This window comes from Salminus brasiliensis, chromosome 4 (genome assembly GCF_030463535.1).
Source record: "Salminus brasiliensis chromosome 4, fSalBra1.hap2, whole genome shotgun sequence".
NCBI lineage: Eukaryota > Metazoa > Chordata > Actinopteri > Characiformes > Bryconidae > Salminus > Salminus brasiliensis.
In genome coordinates, this window is record NC_132881.1 from 1,122,428 (window position 1) to 1,143,155 (window position 20,728).

General features: G+C 45.4%; 1 protein-coding gene across 1 annotated transcript; it reads right to left on the reverse strand.

Moving 5' to 3' along the window:
* Positions 1-742: 742 nt before the first annotated feature.
* On the reverse strand, positions 743-18,161 carry sertad4 (SERTA domain containing 4). Its single transcript, XM_072677278.1, has 4 exons — positions 17,659-18,161; positions 6,567-6,730; positions 6,154-6,269; positions 743-5,978 (listed from the first exon to the last, which is right to left on the reverse strand). The coding sequence occupies exons 2-4, from the start codon at positions 6,718-6,720 to the stop codon at positions 5,331-5,333; spliced, it is 918 nt and encodes a 305-aa protein (XP_072533379.1). The 5' UTR covers positions 6,721-6,730; positions 17,659-18,161; the 3' UTR covers positions 743-5,330.
* Between the last annotated feature and the right edge of the window lie 2,567 nt (positions 18,162-20,728).

Below are 20,728 nucleotides of genomic sequence, written 5' to 3' on the forward strand. Positions count from 1 at the left end.
CATGTCATGCCTGTTTTCACTATGATGACCACAAACAAACAATTAAGCTGCACCGTCACCACACACACACACACACACACACACACAAGTGTGTTTATTCATCCACTGTTTTTGGAGGGAAACTCTAAGTACTCTGCCAGAAACGATATTTAATGTGTGTGTGTGTGTGTGTGTCTGTGTGTGTGTGTGAGAGAGAGAGAGAGAGAGAGCGCGAGAGTCAGTCAGTACTAGTCTTAGTACATGATGCAGTTCTGCTGGAAACTAAAGGGTTAAGTCTGTGAAACTAAACAGAAAACCAGCCAATCACAGCTGTTCTCGCAGTCGTATCTAGGCAGATTCAGCTAAACCAGCTCTCCCATTGGTCGGGACTTCACTGGCAGAACTTAAAGCAGTCAGATTAACCACACACACAATTTGAAACCAACCAATGTCAAAAGTCATTGTAGTCCTTATAGGTTCTAGGTAGGTCTAGATCTTAGATCAGTAAAGAAACAAAACCTGTTAGCTGCGCTGTTGCTGATTGGCTGGAACGTGTGTGCGGTTCGACACCTTGCCACTTTCATTGGTTCTCATTTAGAGAGTTATGGTAGAATGAGAACACAGAGCTAACCAGCCACGAGGAATCATTTACTGAAGTGTATCGGACTGAAATCACATACAGCACCTTTAAGACCTTCTGAGTTCTGAATGTAAACAACCCTGAGCGCGATTCAGGACTAACGGACAAACAAACCACGCCTGATTAGGAAAACGACTGCAGGACATTCCTTTATTGTTCTTTTTTGTTGTTGTTGACATTTCACAAAATAATTTTACATCGAATCTCAACAGTTTTGTAAACCGAAACGCTGCGAGTCTGAAAGAAAACTGTTGTGAGGAGGTCAGTCTGTGGTCATTTCCCCTTGAAACTGCGTTCTTCGGATTCTTTCTGTGTGTTTAGTCAGACACGATCACAGATGGAGGAATTTAAGTTTACTAACAACAAACACTGTAGAAATCATGAATCATGAAAAACAACAGCGTAAATGTACTGTTTGTACCGTGTCAGTTAGGGGACACCCAGCCACCAGCTTTTTTTGGGACTGATAAGTCCTGGATACAGTGCAAGTCTAGGGACTTTTAGCTTCAACAGCTGCAGGGTCAGTCTGTATATTATGCAGATGCGGCCTACTGACCCCGACCCTATCAGTACCAGTTTTAACACACCATAGTTCACTCCTAGGCCTTCAAATTCCCCTAAATTACTCTGAAAAGGCTATTTGTATACAGTCATTTGTTCAGGTTGTGGCTAAACATATGCAGTCGCTATAGCAACTCCTTTCAAAACTCCTTTTCAAAAAATTCCAAAACTCAGACTGTGAGAAGACTTTATCCAGAGGGTGGGGTTGGGGGGAAACTGAGCTTCACTGTAAAGAAATTTACCCACTCTGATTTCTTTACAGTGGTTGTGAACGGAACCGGGCATTGGTTGCCATGACTACAACACAGATATAGCCACTATTTTATCTCCTATCCAAACCCATTAGTGAAGCTACACAAGTCTTCTGAGTTTTATATGGAATGATGATGATGATGATGATGAAGGTAAAATAGTGAATAGAGAATTTCCACTAATGCAGTTCTCTTTAGGGACTACTTTCTGTAGCTGCACTACACCCTGCAGCATGTATCCCTCCACCATTTTAATGATCTGATTTTAAAAGCAGGTTCTAGAGCTGAGCTCTTCTCAGAACTCTGGTAGAACCGTGTCTCAGGCATCAGGCAGCGTCTTCATCACCATTAGGTGAAGAACTTTCTGTGAGGAGCTTTTATTAGAGCTTCTGACTTCTGGTTTTGGTTCCGTTCACCTCCACTGTGTGGCGCACCCACCAAACCCCCACTCTGAATGACTTCAGTCACATCTTATCTGTTTAGTTGTTCAGAAGTTTGGAAAGTAGGTGGAGCTTCTCTGTAGTGTTGAATGGGATCAGGATCGTGCAGTGCAGACTTCTTGTCCTCTGTAGGCAGTAAAGTCAGCACATACTGACCCTGAATCAGTTCTCCTACACTCGTTGGGAGCGCAGGCCGATGCTGGTGGGTGAGGGTTTAGGTTGTGGAAAATTTACGCAGCAAGTAACAATACTTTAGAGTGACATAGAATCAATGTGACGTTTCACCCAGACTGGATGAAGTCCGCCACCCAGCACTTTGCACATAAGACTGTAAGTTCTGGACGAACGGACTCATCCGACGTCTTTCCGAAGACACGTTTCACGTGCTGTGACATCGGTTTGGCAGTGAGCACCTCTTCACCATGCTACATCACGTCCATCTCCCTTTCAGCAGACCCCCAGCAGGGTCTTGTCTTGGCATGAACATTATGGTACAGCTTCTCCAAAAAGTCCACAGTATGTATTTTCACAAACACAGGCATGAACTGTACAGACACTGAAAGCATTAAGGCACCGCGTGGTCGTTCTTACAGAGAAACCAGGTCTCTGGAAATGTGCTGTAGTCGCTCAGAATAAAGGAATAGTTTGACAAAATAAATCAAATGTACACAAATTTGCAGGTGTAAAAAAAAAGCAGATGTAGTTTTGCCCTGCCCACTTTCAAAACACAGCTAACAGAGCTACAACTGATAAAACCCATCAAAGTACAACACCACCACTGATTTACGACCATGTTCACGCCTCAACCAACTTTACTTCTTTACTTAAAGTAAACTTCTTTATATTGATATTCATAAGATTGTCAGGAAATGAGGAACCTGCAACGTAAGAATTTCATTTCACAGTTTAACTGCTTTTTTCTGCTGTGCGCATGACAATAAACTCAATGAAACTTTCCATAATTAGAATCCCCCCATTTCCATGGTTACGCCTCAACCGTTCCCATAATTAGAATGTATCAATTTCCATAGTTAGGACATACTAATTTTCGTAATTAGAATCTACCAATTTCTATGGTTCTTCTGTAATTAGAATCTATCCATTTTCATGATTACGATATAACCATTTTGGTCATTAAGATCCACCTATTTCCATGGTTACGCCACAATCGTTCCCGTGATTATAATCTATCAATTTACATGGTTACATTTAACCGTTCCCATTATTAGAATACACCCACTTTCATGGTTACACCACAACTGTTTGTGTAATTAAAATCTATTAATTTTCATGATTACGATATAACTTTTTCGGTAATTAGAATCCATCATTTCCTATGGTTACACTGAACGGATCCCATAATTACAATCTATTCATTTCCATGGTCTCGCCACAACTGTTCCCGTAATTATAATCTATCAATTTACATGGTTACATTTAACCGTTCCCGTTATTAGAATACACCCACTTCCATGGTTACGCTATAACCCATTTCCATGGTTACGCTCAACTTTTTCCATAATTAGATCCCACTAATTCCCATAGTTATGCTTAACCATTTCCATAATTAGAATCCACCCATTTCCATGGTTACGCTTAACTGTTCCCATAATTAGAATACATCCACTTCCATAGTCACATGTAACATGTCAAAATACATCCGTTTCAATGTTCATGCTACACACATTTCCATAATTGCAATGTGCCTGTTTCCATGGTTATGCTAGTTTTCTCCTTCTCCTGTAAAGTTGCCATTTTGCAGATATGAGGTTTTTGAGTGACAGTCTTAGCGAACACACATCAGCATTGATTCCACATGACATGTTTTCTAGCTCAGGGTTCGATAAGCAGGATGCCATAGTGAGCTACCGCTAGCTGGTGTTAGTATTATTGTTAGCTGCTAAGTTAGCACCTATAAGCTACTAGCTAGCATTCATGAGAAGACATATTGCTAGTGTTAGGAATCTAATGTTAGCTAGTTAGCTAACTTGTCACTGGCTACTGTTTCTTGCCTGTAGGTGCGGTTGGGTTTGGGGGAGGCGGCAGGGACAGAAGTGGGCTTAATAGGGTCTCCCACAAAAACGATGCTTTATATAGGACATTAGCGTGTTAGCCAAGTTCAGGCCTCTGTGTTAGCTTTGTGCTGCAGGACATTTTAACATCTGATTTTTGTGTCAAACCATTCCTTTATTTCAGTTTGAGCATTTAGCTTTTTTTGCAACGAAGCCCAAAATGTGGATTTCCCCGCGTCCGATTAAAGTCTCCCAGTAAAAGATCAGACTGAAGTCATCAGATGACTTGAGGTCATACCCTGTAGGACTGCATTTACGGTCAGGATAAGACCTTTCTTATAGGTGGTCCATCCAGACATAGTCGGTCATCATCTGGCAAGTTGTCCAACCCGTTTCCATAGCAACCAGGTAATCGGAATTTCCTCTCCAGCTGAGGCAAATTTAGCGCCCCCTGGTGTCACAGTTCCGGGACAGCCAGTGATTGTCTCTCCTTTTCTTGACCTCTGACGCCCCCCCCTCCCCCCAGTCCCTGCCCTCCTTCCCACTCTGTGCTGACCGGTAGTGGATCGGACTGACCGGTAGCAGGCTGTGGTCAGTTTACATCCTACAAACAAACAAAAACAACAACAGCCGAACAAATGAAGTTGAAGAGGACGGCTTTCTTAGCATGGGCTGCAGGTCTGGCCTGTTTCATCTTAAATCTAGTCAGAATTTAACGGACGTTTTTTGAATATTAATAAACTTTTGATTATTATTATCATCGACTTCCATGACTGTAATAACTGTAGTTAAACACTAATAACCGGTAATAACAATGTACAGATGGATTACAGAGTAACTACATGCCAAAATCCACTTCAGGTTGTTGTAACGGCATAAGCTGCATAATGTGGTTATAAATGTGTAATAAGACATGAGTAACTGTGTTTATATGAACCTGTTATGGAGAGGCATCTGTGTCATTACATGAGCCACAACTGAGGAGAGTACATGATTAATTACGGAGGCTGTATTACTGTAATCCACCTGTAACCGTAAACATCAGCAGTAGTTATTACAGATCATTAATGTGTAATTACATAGTTATTACAAATATTTAACAAAATAGAACCTAAATGTTATCTAGCAATTATATTTTCCAATTTTACTTAAAAAAATATGTAAATATGAAAATTTGGAAGCATTACTGAAAACAAGTGAAAATGTGTGGAAATTAAAGTTAAATATGGAAAATATTCTATAATCTAAATCACTACATGCTAATTTGTCCACATTTCGACTAGATTTAAGATGATTTCTCTGCCAAATTATTATTTTTTTAAATTATGAGTTTCTTATCCTAGAAATTAATCCCACCCCACTGGCAGATATGTTTATTTGTGTGGCAATGAAATTGAATGACACTTGCTGGGAGGTCAGTTTTGCGAAGTGCGCCCCCTTCCCGCCGTCACGCTACGTCATTCCTAACCCTGCTCTTTTTTAAATGAGGTGCCAGCAGGGGGCGGCGAAGGTGAACCTCGCTCCCGTCCTCGTCCTCCCTGCCCCGGACCCGTGTCCTGGCTCTCTCTCGCTCTCTTTTGGCCCTGAGCGAAGCTTCACACAGGTCCAGACCCGGGCAGAGCGAGTCCAGGCCTTCGTCCCCGTCGCTGTCCTGCTCGTCCTCCAGGAGCTCACCGGAGGAGGAGGATGATGACGACGACGATGATGATGACGACGATGATGAAGGCTGAAGGGTAGGACCCGCCCCCTCGTAAACGCAGAGGGGCAGCTGTAGGTACTGTCCGGCCGTGTACAGGCAGCAGCACGCCGGAACGCACTCGGCCTCCTCGGCCCGCAGCACGCGCAGCCTCTTGCGGTTCGGGTTGGGCGGGATGGCAGTGGACGGATGCGGGTGGACTGGGGTCGCTGTTGCCATGGTGACAGGTCCTGGCGGGAAGCGCCAGTCCCTCTGGAGCAGGATCTCTGTGCGGAGGCGCCGCAAGAGGTTGTTTATGAGGACGGAGCGGCGTAGGAACGCTTCAGGGTCATCGATGAAGCGCATCTTCTCCAGAGACAGGCGCAGGACGTGAGCGTGCTCCTCCAGCACTGGTGACACCTGCAGGATGGGAGGGGAATTGCATTTACTTACAGAAACTGTTTGGAGCAATTTCTGGGCTTCTTAAAGATGTGTATTTTTTTTTACAGATATATAAAATGCTTATAGACATTTGCAGGTATATAAGGTGGGGTTCGTAATGTTGGTGAAGCCTTTTGGCAGGTGATGAACTCACAGTGTGGCAGTAACTCCTGAAGCTAAGTGGAAGATCATCGTCTTCCACGTATTTCCTCTTAAAGTAAGCGATACGGGACATGGTCATGTGATCCGGGACTTGCCTACAGGGAGGCTCTGGAGTCATAAAAAAGGTTCACAGGTTAACACACAAACAACATTCTCATTGTTCTAAATGTAGGTATTGTGATATGCACTGAGGAGGCGGAGCTACAGTCTCTCATTAAGGTGAATATTAATAATGCTCTAAATGTAGGTATTGTGATATACACTGAGGAGGCGGAGCTACAGTCTCTCATTAAGGTGAATATTAATAACGCTCGAAATTTAAGTATTGTGATATACACTTAGGAGGCGGAGCTACAGTCTTACTAGGGTAAATATTAATAAGACTCTAAAAGTAGGTTTACTGACCGTCCATGAGCTCCTGGGCATCGCCCCCTGTTGGCGTGGGGGCAGAGACGCAGCTCTTGCTGCAGTGTTCTGATTCCCAGATTGGCTGGTAGATTGGGGGCGGGGCTTCAGCCTCATGATCACAGAAAGGGTTCATGGACAACACCAGGGTCATCGCTTCCTCCCTGTTTACACAAACAAACAAAAACAAATTGACATGTTTCTTTTGAGCTTATTCTAATGTTATATAGAGTTAATTACAGGTAGACACTCTCACTGACTATGTTTATTTGGGTTTATTCTAATGTTATATAGAGTTAATTACAGGTAGACACTCTTACTGACCACTGACTATGTTTATTTGGGTTTATTCTAATGTTATATAGAGTTAATTACAGGTAGACACTCTCACTGACCACTGACTATGTTTATTTGGGTTTATTCTAATGTTATATAGAGTTAATTACAGGTAGACACTCTCACTGACCACTGACTATGTTTATTTGGGTTTATTCTAATGTTATATAGTGTTAATTACAGGTAGACACTCTCACTGACCACTGACTATGTTTATTTGGGTTTATTCTAACGTTATATAGAGTTAATTACAGGTAGACACTCTCACTGACCACTGACTATGTTTATTCGGGTGTATTCTAATGTTATATAGAGTTAATTACAGGTAAAGCTGTCTCTGTGTATATGGACATGTGCCGTCGCCACTGATTTTGACGGCACCCTCAGTGATTTGGTCCTGGAGCCGAGCCGAGGATTAGATTTCCTGAGTTATTGTAACCTGTGTGTGTGTGGTCCTGACACAATAACACACTCCTTCTCCAGAGCGCTTCCTCTTTCCTCCCACGCTAAAGGTTAAATCAACAGCACATTTGAATTGACATCAGCAGCCGCAGCTGTATCAGATATCAGCCAGATATGAGCTGACACAATCAGGGTGTGTGTGTGTGTGTGTGGAGGGTTAGTGTGCAGGGAAATGGACAGCACGGCTGAGGGTCTAGAGGAATGGCTGCAGTCAGATATCTAAAGCAACTGAGCTGTAAAAACATTTCATTCATTATTCAGGTTCAAACTCATTAAAGCGACAGTTCAACACAACGTACACCAATATCCCCCCAAACCACGTCCATCAGTCCAGATATGTTTGGTGTGTGTAGCAGCACTGGAGCTACAAGGCTAATGTAGCTAACAAGAAATAGAAGTGTCCACAGATTCACTACTTGTCCAAATGTTTGTGGACACCCCTTCTAATGAATGCATACAGCTACTTTAAGCTGCACCCATTGCTGACACAGATGTGCAAATGCACACACAGCTTGTCTAGTCCCTGTAGAGAAGAAGTACTGCCAATAGAATAGGACTCTCTGGAGCAGATCAACATCATGACCCTATTGGCACCATGCTGCCTAATGCCAGATGTGGGCTAGAGGGGTATCATCCAACATCTTGACCTCTAAATGCTATCAAAGTCTCACAGCAATGCTCCAAAATCTAGTAGATGGATGCTATGTGGTTGCTAGGGTATGCCTGGTAGTTGCTAGGGCATTGCTATGCATTTGCCATTTTATTTCAGGTGTTACATGGTTGCTATGGAATTCCTGGCAAGTTGCAATTGAACTTAAGGTGTATTAAAGTGGTTGCTATGTGGTTACTATGGTATTTCCAGCAGTTGTTATGGCATTGATGGAGGTTGCTCCAGTGGTGATGTGTCAGCATCAGTTAGAGAAGATGTGGTGGAGCTTCTTCAAGCGACATCCTTCAAGCACTGGTAGCATCATGTGGTGGGGGTTCTAGATAGTGGGGAGACTGGAAATGAGCAAAGGGGGGGGGGGGGTGTATGTTGTGAATGCTGCTGGATGCTCTGAATTATGAGCTCATTAACGAGTCAGATGATTCTGGGGAACATATTCACTACCAAACGGGAAGGGGGTGGGTGTTGGACCCCACAAAAGCTTCACACACACACACACACACACATGGCTCTACAGTTAGCAGTTGACACCTAATTTCAAAATCATCTCTGTAACGAGGTTTAATGAGAGAAACGACACAGTGTGTGTGTGTGAGTGTGTGTGTATGGCTGTATGGGGTTTAATAGCTCCGTCTGTGTGTGTGTGTTCTGTCTGCTGACTCCCTCTGTCTGGCTGCTGCATTATTCTCTTTGATGAAGAAGAGCTAATTATGGTGAGAGGGAAGAGAGAGAGAGAGCGAGAGAGAGGGAAGAGAGAGAGGGGTGAGGGGTGGGGGCGGGGTTGTGTGTTTAAGTGAGCAGCGAAAAAAGAAAAGTAAGGTAGATGAGGCAGGTGCTGATGAAAGAGCTTGAGGTGTGTGTGTGTGTGTGTGTGTGTGGTTTCATGGGAAAATCACCTGGAAGGTTGGGATCATATGTCTGTGTGTATAAAATATATATATATATATATATATATATATATATATATATATATATATAGAATATAAATTTGCCCTATATGTGTTATATTACATTGTTACATGTACAAGTATGCATGTAACAGTATTAGGAGCATTAATATTACATCCACAAGTATCTATATACAGTAATCATAATACATAATCACTGTATATAACATCGTAATAATCATATGTTATATAAAATATGATATATGAAAATATAATTATAAATATGATAAATATCCTTATCTTAATCTTTGGAATATGAGATATAAATTTGTCTTTTAGTGATTAAACACACACACACACACACACACACACACACACACAGGCTGTAAATTCAGCTCTCACTTTTGTCTCGTGTCTCATGATGGGGGAAAGGGGAAGCTGTGAGAGAGAGCGAGAGAGAGCGAGAGATGGAGAGAGAGAGAGAGAGAGAGAGAGAGAGAGAGACGGGGGTGAGGAGGAGAAAACAATGAGTGAGAAAGTGAGGACGCGAGGCGAGAGTCAGAACAGGAGGAAGGTGTGAGGAGGAGAGGGATCAGGAGTCACACTCATCCATCAGCTTGCTATGGCATTCAGAGTAGTTGCTGCATGGTTGCTATGGTATTTCCGGCAGTTGTTAGGGTGTTGCTAGGCGGTTGCTATGGCATTTTAAGGTGGCTGCTAAGTGGATGCTATGGCATTCCTTGAATATGCTAGGGCATTGCTAGGTGGGTACTATGGTGTTCAAGGTGGTTGCTATGTGGTGTTACAAAACAGATCCTATATGACTGATATGGTATTCCTGGCAGTTGCAAGTGCGCTGCTGGGCGTTAGCTATGGTATTCCTTAGAGTTGTTTAAGGAATGTTGCTAGGTGGTAGCTAAGGTTTTCAAGGTGGTTGATGTGGTGTTGCAAGGCACTGGCTATGGTGTTGCATGGCAGTTGCTATGGCATTTAAGGCCATTGCTACATGTTTGCTATGGTATTCAAGGTGGCTGCTGTGTGGTTGCTATGGTGTTACAAAGCAGCTGCTGTGGCATTGGCTATGGTGTTGCATGGCAGTTGCTATGGCATTTAAGATCATTGCTACATGGTTGCTATGGTATTCCAGGCAGTCGTTAGGATGTTGCAGCCTTTTCTCATACATCTCCATAGTCTTTGTTGTATTTCCGTCCACAGTGGGTGGGAATCGCACCACACTGAGGTGTAATGTCTGTCCAATCACAGCCCTCTCCCGGACTCAGGAGGTGTGGCATACCTGGACTAGGCTGGTGACGGTTTCTGCTAGTTGAAACTCACCTGAGCTCCTACTGGAATGAATGGAACGGGGAGGAATTATGAAGTAAATTATACGCTTCTTGTCGTATAAATAAAAAAGTGCTCGGCTGAGCCGCCGTGAGTCAGCGGGAACGCTGACGTCGGCTTTGAAGTGTGTCCACGCAGACGGAGAGAGCGAGACAGAGATGGAGAGAGAAAACCCACAATTATTCACTGAATCACTGTCGCCACATGAGAAGGCCACAATTACAGCCTTCCACTGAGATAAGGCCCGTTTGTCAGCCCTCGCTCAGACTAACACACCAGCTATCTGCTCATACCAGCACCCAGAATTACCCCAGACTACACCCTCCACCCTGAGCGCCCCCTTCTCACTGGGGGCCAGTTCTCAAATGCAGGGCAAAACCGAGCTTCTCCCAGAGCATCAGGGTCAGATTTTACGTCTGATTTATTTTTTAGACACAGCTGTGATCATTTCATAAAGAAAGAGAGAGAGTAAAATGGCTCTACACAAATTTACAGTAAGCTCAAGGCTCGAGTCTCTGCGAGTCTGAGTCAAGGCTAAAGTCTGTGGGTGTGAGTCTGAGTCTAGTGTCGATTCTGCAGGCGTGAGTCTGAGTGGAGTCTTGAGAATCAAACCTCTGGGGTGAGTCGAGTGTCAAATCTACAGGTGAGAGTCTGAGTCAAGTCTCAAATCTCTGGGTTGCGAGTCCAAGTCGAGTCCAGAGTCTCTGGTGTAAGAGTCTGAGTCAAGTCTCAACTCTGGGTGCCAATCGAACCTCAAGTCTCTTAGATGTGAATCAGAGTTCAAGCTCAAGTCACTTAGATTTAAACCAGATCTCAGGGGTGTGAGTCCAAGTTGAGCCTTGAGTCTGAGTCAAGTCTCTGGGATGAGTCGAGTGTCAAATTTACAGGCGAGAGTCTGAGTCCTGTCTGGGTGCAAGTCTGAGTCTAGCATTGATTCTATAGTGTCTTGAACCTCAGATGTGAGTCCAAGTTGAGTCTTGAGTCTGAGTCAAGTCTCTACGCTCTACGTTGTGAGCAAGATCTCTGGGGTGAGTCCAAGAGTCTTGAGTCTGAGACAAATCTACAGGCGTGAGTCTGAGTCTAGAGTGGAGTCTTGAACCTCAGATCTCAGGGGTGTGAGTCCAAGTTGAGTCTCGGGTCTGAGTCAAGTTTCCACTCTGTGTTCGAGTCAAACCTCAAGTCTCTTAGGTGTGAATCGGAGTCGAAAAAAAAAGCCTTGCTATTTGAAGTACGGGACCCGATGGCGCTGTGGAAGGACAGTATTACAGTAGAGACTGCTGCTTGGCTGTTTTTGGGCTGGGTCGAGTCTATACAGGGCACCGTTGTCCTGTAGTGCACTCGCCAGTGTCCCGTTCTCCACAGAGATCTAGATACAGTGCAAAATGATCAAGAACAGATGTTCCGGCTGAAGCAGAGTCTGGCTGGATGGCAGCTCTGACTGCAGGCTGAAAAACCTTTGTGGGGGATGGAGGAGGGATCAGTAAACACACAGAGCGTCTGACCGCCAGACTCACTGACCTACAATCAGGCAAAAGTTTGGACGCATGCATTTTTCATTATATACCACATGCCCAAATGCAGATGTGCAAATGCACACATACAGCTTGTCTAGTCCCTGTAGAGAAGTACTGCCAATAGAACAGGACTCTCTGGAGCAGATCAACATCATGACCCTATTGGCTCCATGCTGCCTAAAAATGCCAGGCGTGGGCTAGAGGGGTATAAAGAGCTGTGGAGCAGTGGAAGAACGGTGTTCTCTGGAATGAGGTGGTAGTGCTCCATCCCAAGTCTTCTTCTCTGGACAGTAGAGATTACAGTTACTCCAACAAAAGCAGGATCAGCTCTTTTTAATATCTCTGATTCCAGAGCAAAACACTGAATAAGCAGGTGTCCCAATACTTTCGTCAAAATAATGTATGAAAGACTAAGCCAAACTGTCACTTTGGGCGTTTCTGAGTTAGTCAGTCAGGCGTTTCTGAGTCGAGTCCTAGTGCTTGGCCAGTCCGGGCCTGTAATGGAATCCACAGACCTTTACTGAAACCACATCATGAGCACCTCCACATGCGCCGAGAAGAACGAAAACCACTACAGAACCAGCGCAGATGTGCCACAGATGTGGTGCAGTGGTGAGGGGAAGATAACTCAGCATGTGGTCCTGCGAGTGAGAGAGCTGATGGTTGGGATTTGGGCCGTATGTTTGCTAACATTAGGGATATACATTAGCAGACACAAGACTCACCACTGCTCCACACATTTACCACCACCTGGTAGACTCCAGATTCACACCATCGGCTGAACCTACTGGGATTCAAACACTTCTTAAAGTCAGATCACCACATGTCTTTCTAACCCTGCCCACCCAAACCAGTTCACTCCAGAATACTGTAGCGGAGGTGCCATGCTGCACTCTCAGGACAGAAGCTCACCTCCCCCTGGTATGTGACCGCAAATGCCTGAAGCTTCAAGGCCAAACTTTGAGATCTTTGATTTTTGGGTACGAGTCTGAGTTGAGTCTCAGGCTTTTGGGTACGAGTCTGAGTTGAGTCTCAGGCTTTTGGGTACGAGTCTGAGTTGAGTCTCAGGTCTTTGGGTATGAGTCCGAGTTCAGTCTCAGATCTTTGGGTACGAGTCTGAGTTGAGTCTCAGATCTTTGGGTACAAGTCTGAGTTGAGTCTCAGATCTTTGGACATGAGTCTGAGTTGAGTCTCAGATCTTTGGACATGAGTCTGAGTTGAGTCTCAAATCTTTGGGTACGAGTCTGAGTTGAGTCTCAAATCTTTGGGAACGAGTCTGAGTTGAGTCTCAAATCTTTGGGAACGAGTCTGAGTTGAGTCTCAGATCTTTGGGTACGAGTCTGAGTTGAGTCTCAAATCTTTGGGTACGAGTCTGAGTTGAGTCTCAGATCTTTGGGTACGAGTCTGAGTTGAGTCTCAGATCTTTGGGTACGAGTCTGAGTTGAGTCTCAAATCTTTGGGTACGAGTCTGAGTTGAGTCTCAAATCTTTGGGAACGAGTCTGAGTTGAGTCTCAGATCTTTGGGAACGAGTCTGAGTTGAGTCTCAGATCTTTGGGTACGAGTCTGAGTTGAGTCTCAAATCTTTGGGTACGAGTCTGAGTTGAGTCTCAAATCTTTGGGAACGAGTCTGAGTTGAGTCTCAGATCTTTGGTTACAAGTCTGAGTTGAGTCTGAAATCTATAGATACTATAGAAACTGCTTAGCAACACCATGGCGACCACTTTGATTTGGCTCATGTCAAAGTTTATGTTGATCCAGAGGCTAAAGCTCATGGTCCCCTGGGGGACCCACTTTGAGAACCACGGCTCTAGAGTTTACAGAGCTGTAGACACTGCCTCTCTCGACTTGCTTCAGACCCAGAGATCATTCATACAGCCTGCTCCATCATCACTGCTGCAGGTTCACCCTGAACACACACACACACACACACACACACACGAACGAGTCCTGAGGGGATTAATATAGGTCAAGAACGAGTGTGTGTGTGTGGAACATACAAAGGAATCTGTGGCAACACCCAGCCAGCGAAGGTGGAACAACATTCAGCCATTCACTCACACACACAGACAGACACACACACACACACACACACACACACACACACACAGCCCTGGGGAAAGAGGGGAAAAAGAGAGAGCGAGCAAGAGAGAAAGAGAGAGAGGGAGGGAGGGAAAGAAAAATAAAAACCAGAAACACCCTCAGAGCCTCCCAAACCACAGAGAGAGAGAGAGAGAGAGAGAGAGAGAGAGAGAGAGAGAGAGAGAGAGAGAAAGAGAGGGAGAGAGCAAGGAAATTATATCCATCCCTACCAACACCCCTCAGACTGGCCACAGTGTGATGCTTGTAGGAGTGTGTGTGTGTGTGTGTGTGTGTGTGTGTGTCAGACTGCAGTAACATGATCATGTTGACTCGACGCCACATCAGTGCTGAAGGAATGTTTAGGCTGCTGATCCGTCCCTGCTGTTACAGCCACGTCCTACACCACCACCGCTGTGTGTGTGTGTGTGTGTGTGTGTGTGTGTGTGTGTGTGTGCTTTTGCTTGTAGGATTTCTAGAAAGGCAAATCAAAACCTGCCGTCTGTCTGAAAAAGACCTTCAGGAAGATCTCTCAGACTCTGGAGTGGTGCTGCTCTGTTCTACTGTGATGCCTCCACTAATACCACCTTCACCTTCACCTTCACCTCCACCATCGGACTCCTCAGACCTTTTCAAAGGAACATCCAAACAGGTCCTGTGGCCTGACGGAGTAAAAGTAGGATGAGGTGAGATTGGACTCAAGGGAGCAGAATTTCATGAGAAGATCCCCTCTCCAACTGTTATACACTGGGGTGGATCAGCCTTGCTCTGAGCTTGTGCTGCAGCCAGTGGCTAGAGGAGCATGGGGAGGGGGGGTGTCACTAAGCGCTGACTATGGGTGCCCAAACTTTTACTTATACACTATGTGTCCAAATGTTTGTGGACACCCCTTCAAATTGAATGCATTCAGCTACTGTCTAGTCCCTGTTGTGAAGTAAAAGTGGATATAGGACAAGTGTCCCAATACTTTTGTCCGTATACGGTATGTTTTGAAATGGGAAAAGATGGAAATAATAAAGTAATCTTGACTGAAAGATATATTCTTAAAATATACAATTATTGAAATTCGTCTCTGATATCGGCCGATGTATCGGGTTGGGCGATGTATCGGTCGGGTCTGGTTTGCAGTGGAAGCTGGAGGTACTGGACCACAGCAGACCAGCTGGCACCGAGCCGCCGCTGGTTTAGACGGGATGGAGTGATGCTGAGTGGTAAACGAGTGTGTGTGGGCTTTCCTTTGTGCTCTCCTTGGCGCGAGAGAGAGAGAGAGAGAGAGAGAGAGAGAGAGAGAGAGAGAGAGAGAGAGAGAGAGAGAGAGAGCGCAAAAGCGCGCGAGAGAGGGATCAATGCATGGCACCGTGCCAAAGACACAGAAAAGTGGCACAGTGGTCTCGGGGGGGAAATACCCTCGATCCGCCTGCGGGCACGGAGAACAGCTGCCACAGCCAACCACAGAGAGAGCACCGACAATGCGAACACACACACACACACACACACACACACACACACACACACACACACACACAGGCTAGGCTGGAAACAATAACTCTCTCACACACAGATCCACAAATTCTGTGGCTGCTGTGTAGAGAGAGCGCGCAAGAGCGAGCGAGAGAGTGAGAGAGAGTCAGTATTTTCTAGTTTCTGATCTCTCTCTCTCTCTCTCTCCCTCTCCTGAGGCCAAGTACCTAACAGCAATAAAGCTGAGAGAGTGTGTGTGTGTGTGTGTGTGTGTGTGTGTGAGATCTGAGTCTCGTTAGCCGTGTGTTCAGAGTGTGTGTGTAAGTGTGTCTAAAGGAATCTGTCAACATCTGCAGCCCGAATACAACCAAACCCACTGACCTGCAGTTCAGCTAAAGCCCACTTTAAGCCTGACCTGACCTGACTGCCCCCCCTCCCCCCTGCAGTGGGACGTCCTGCAGTGGGACGTCCTGCAAGGCGGGGAACTCTCAGTGTCCTTAGTTCGGAACCCGTAAAAGCGGACCGGTACTTCAGCACTAATGTCTAATAAACTGACCATTACCCATCAACCTTCCCTCACCCAGTAAAACTGGCCATTTGGAGTGTGTGCTAGCATCCGGCCGTTAGCTAGCAGCCTGCTGCTCCTCCTTACCAAGTTTGGTCATTGTTAGCATGCTGGTTCACAGCTAGCACGTTTCCTTGCTAGCTCCCTGGACGTCCAGCGGTCATGATCGGCTCGAACTATTTATTTTGGCTGCATTCCAACTGTGTACTACATACTAATGCTAATGCTAATGCTAAGGGATAGACTATCGCTGCGCACCTGGAATGTCGGAATTTCAGAGTCCCAAGTAGGAAATTTCAACTGGACCGCCCTACTCGTGTTCAAAATCCAAGATGGCCGCACCGCACATCAAAGCATTATATAGGCCGAGTCACTGCAGCTGGTCAGAAAAGGCTAGCGTTCAAATTAGCGATTTTGGAGGAACAGCCACCAAATGACATCATGCTAACTGATGACAGGAACAGTTCAGGGAGGAAAAGCTAATTTGGAGAAGGAGCCGAGCGTCTGTTTATGCTAACACCAGCTAACATCTCTGACTGGACCGACCGAAGACCAGCACTGAGCTTCGTTCTGGAGGAGGAAACATCAGTCCGGCAGGTTTAGCTCCTCCCACTCAGCCCATGTAAACATTGGCAATATTAGCGACATTAGCAACATTAGCCAGGGCCCTGAACACCACAGCTAGCAAAGAGACACAGCCTCGTATTTCTACACTAAACTACTCGGCAAGACCCGGCACTGGGGCGTCTGAGCCGGCACTGGGGCGTCTGAGCCGGCACTGGGGGGTCTGAGCCGGCACTGGGGGGTCTGAGCCGGCACTGAGAGGTCTGAGCCGGCACTGGGGGGTCTGAGCCGGCACTGGGGGGTCTGAGCCGGCACTGAGAGGTCTGAGCCGGCACTGAGGGGCTTGAGCCGGCACTGAGGGGCCTGAGCCGGCACTGGGGGGTCTGAGCCGGCACTGAGAGGTCTAAGCCGGCACTGAGGGGCTTGAGCCGGCACTGAGGAATCTAAGCCGGCACTGAGGAATCTAAGCCGGCACTGAGGGGCTTGAGCCGGCACTGAGGAATCTAAGCCGGCACTGAGGGGTCAGTTTCTCAAAGGTCTTCAGCTGGAGTTGAACATGGCTAAACTGGGTGGACTGGGAACTCTGGTCAGTGTGTTTGGGGTGAATTATTACACTGATTACGACCGGAAGTCTATTAACGCCCACTGTCCGCGCTTCTTCATAAATGGACCGGAAGTGCGAGAACGGTCCATCACTACGCGGTCAACTCGGGTGTGACGTCATTCCCAGCTCCGAGATCAGACACAGCCGGGCTGTGGAAGTCTCCGCTCTGATGATGATGATGATGATGATGATGATGATGGAGCTCCATCCGGTACCTTCGGGATGAGCTGGACTCGCAGAACTGACCCTCCAACATCCGAACCGGACCTCACTGATGCTCTCGCTCTCAGGGCACTCAGCACGCGCCAAATGCAATCAAACCAAACCTCCTCACAGCAATGTTCAAACATCTAGCGTAAGATCTGTATATTAATATTAATATTATTATTAGTGTTAATATTAATGCTTTGAGTGCACGAGACGCAGTCTGGCTTGGCGCGGGTGCGCACAACATCACAACAACAACAACAAACAACAAAGCAGTTACATCAGCCCCGTATGCAGCCGCGCGCGCCAAAGCAGCAAAAACACACATCGCACACACACACACACACTCACACACACACACACTCTCTCACACACTCTCTCTCACACACACACACACACACACTCACCTGGAATGGTCAGTGGGGTGTTTCGGCGGGATGAAGATTCACGTCGGTGGAAACAAAATCCGTCACGAGCTTTCTCCACGTACACACGCGCACGCAAGCGAGCGAGCGCCTACGGTGACGATGCAGTCCAGCCTCGCGCGAACAAACACGGTCTCATCTCCCGGTCCGCGAGCATCCTGCAGCCTGGAGAGTGATGATGCAACCAGCGCGTGAGAGTCAGAGTGTGTGTGCGCGCGAGAATGTGTCCGAGTTTAGCTCTCGTGGGGGAGACTCCGCGCGGGGTGTTGCTCAGGTGCACGCGAAGCGCGGCCCCTCCGTATGCCAGTGAGTGAGTGAGTGAGTGTGTGTGTGTGTGTGTGTGTGTGTGTGTGTGTGTGTGTGTGTGTGTGTTAGCGCGCGAGTGTCTTCGGTTCCTCCCTCTGCTCTGATTCGCGTCTGTTACATTAACGTTCTTCACACACACACACACACACACACACACACACACACACACACACACACACACACACACACACGGTGTTTCCTGTGGAACGCAGCAGCAGCACGCGCGCATTTACTAGTGATTAATCGCCTGTATTGTATAACCGCGATTAATCACATGCATATTTATAATCGATCTGATTGATCATCTTTATATATATATATATATATATATATATAGAGAGAGAGAGAGATCGATTATATATATAAAATCGATCATGATTAATCACATTATATGCCATAATCGTAATTAGTTATTATTGATTATTTTTGTGATCAATCATGATCAATAACAAATCCCAGCCAACATGTCTGTATGAGAAGCCCAGCTACACTACAGGCTCCACGTTGGCCCCACATGTGGGTGCCCATCAGGGTCAGTAAAGGGACCAGGAGGGGTTAAACAGGGGCCCCATCGGGGTTGTACACTGCACACGGGGCCTAGATGGGACCCCTGTGAGATTAAGGTGGGCTGTAATGATGGGGACCATTTGAGAAGCCAACCGGGTCCCAGTAACAGCACATGTACAAACTCACCTAGAACCTGTCAGAACCCACCTGGAACTTACCTAGAACCCACTCAGAGCCCACCTGGAACTTACCTAGAACCCATCAGAGCCCGTGTTGCACAGTTTGTGTAATCTCAATCACATTAGTTCACTTATAAACATTTTTATTTATTTAAATTAACTAATACATCATCTTTATTGATCATTATTAATAACATATGAATAATAAATTGTGCTGTTTTGACGCTGATTTGGCAAAATTATGTCTAAACATGGTCACCAATAAAGGGTACTAAGTTTAACTGAATTTAATTTGTGTGTGTGTGTGTGTGTGTGTGTGTCCCCTGTAAGGATGGTCAGTAATTGTGGCTCCATCTTTTGGCCCCACAGCGCAACTGCACTACAGGCCATCCCCGTCTCCTCTGACCGAACACTAAATGTCTGGTCTAGTCTAGTCACATTATTTTTGATAATCAATCTGGATTATTCACATTGTTGCGTGTAAACGATCTGAATTATTTATGTTGTATGTGTGTATTTGATCTGGATTAAATCACATTATTTTTGGTAATCTGGATTATTTACATTGAGTGGGTGTTATCGATCTGGATTAAATCACATTATTTTTGGTAATCTGGATTATTTACATTGAGTGGGTGTTATCGATCTGGATTAAATCACATTATTTTTGGTCATCTGGATTATTTACATTGAGTGGGTGTTATCGATCTGGATTAAATCACATTATTTTTGGTCATCTGGATTATTTACATTGAGTGGGTGTTATCGATCTGGATTAAATCACATTATTTTTGGTCATCTGGATTATTTACGTTGTATGTGTGTATTTGATCTGGATTATTTACGTTGTATGTGTGTATTTGATCTGGATTAAATCACATTATTTTTTGTAATCTGGATTATTTACGTTGTATGTGTGTATTTGATCTGGATTAAATCACATTTTGGTCATCTGGATTATTTACGTTGTATGTGTGTATTTGATCTGGATTATTTACGTTGTATGTGTGTATTTGATCTGGATTAAATCACAATTTTTTGTAATCTGGATTATTTACGTTGTATGTGTGTATTTGATCTGGATTAAATCACATTTTGATAATCTGGATTATTTACGTTGTATGTGTGTATTTGATCTGGATTAAATCACATTTTGATCATCTGGATTATTTACGTTGTATGTGTGTATTTGATCTGGATTAAATCACATTATTTTTGGTCATCTGGATTAATGTGGACTAAGCTCTACGAACTGTTCCTTGCCCACTCAGGCTCTCTTTCTCTCTCTCTGCTGTATATGAAATAATCATCAGCACTCTGGGCGCTGCGGTGTTTCGGGGCTGTATCCTGTTTGACAGCAGCTCAGTTACTCTGGGGAACAATTTAAACTTTCATGGACCTGCAGAAGCTGTTTACACGCTAGACTCACGGACAGCAGACCAACAGAGGCCCCGACCTGAACCTAGGCTTACAGGAAGTGTGCGAACATGGCAAAAAAACAACAACCAGCAGTGACTGAAAGCTGGTAGCAAACGGCACAGTGTTTTACTAGATGGACAAAAGTATTGGGACACCTGCTCATTTATTGTTTTGTTCTGGAATCAAGGCTATTCTGCTGTTGTTAGAGTAACTGTCTATTGTCCAGAGATGAAGACTTTCTACTAGATTTTGGTGGAGGAGCATTGCTGTGAGGATTTGATTGCATTCAGCAACAAGAGCGTTAGTTAGATCAGGATGTTGGATGATGATCACCACCCCAGCTCCTCATCCCCAGCTCCTCCACCACCATCACTACAGCTCTTCCACTGCTCCACAGCTCCTCAATGCTGGGGGGCTTTATACCCCTCTAGCCCACACCTGGCATTATTAGACAGCATGGAGCCAATTGGGTCATGATGTTGATCTGCTCCAGAGAGTCCTATTCTATTGGCAGTACTTCTTCTCCACAGGGACTAGACAAGCTGTGTGTGCATTTGCACATCTGTGTCAGCAATGGGTGCAGCTTACAGTAGCTGTATGCTTTCATTAGAAAGGGTGTCCACAAATATTTGGACAAACAG

Excerpts from the sequence above, each read along its gene's own strand:
- sertad4 (XM_072677278.1), bottom strand. The coding sequence starts at position 6,720 with ATGACCCTGGTGTTGTCCATGAACCCTTTCTGTGATCATGAGGCTGAA. Across the intron at positions 6,270-6,566 it reads TGCCCAGGAGCTCATGGACG|AGCCTCCCTGTAGGCAAGTC; the intron begins GTCAGTAAACCT and ends TTATGACTCCAG. Across the intron at positions 5,979-6,153 it reads TCAGGAGTTACTGCCACACT|GTGTCACCAGTGCTGGAGGA; the intron begins GTGAGTTCATCA and ends CCCATCCTGCAG.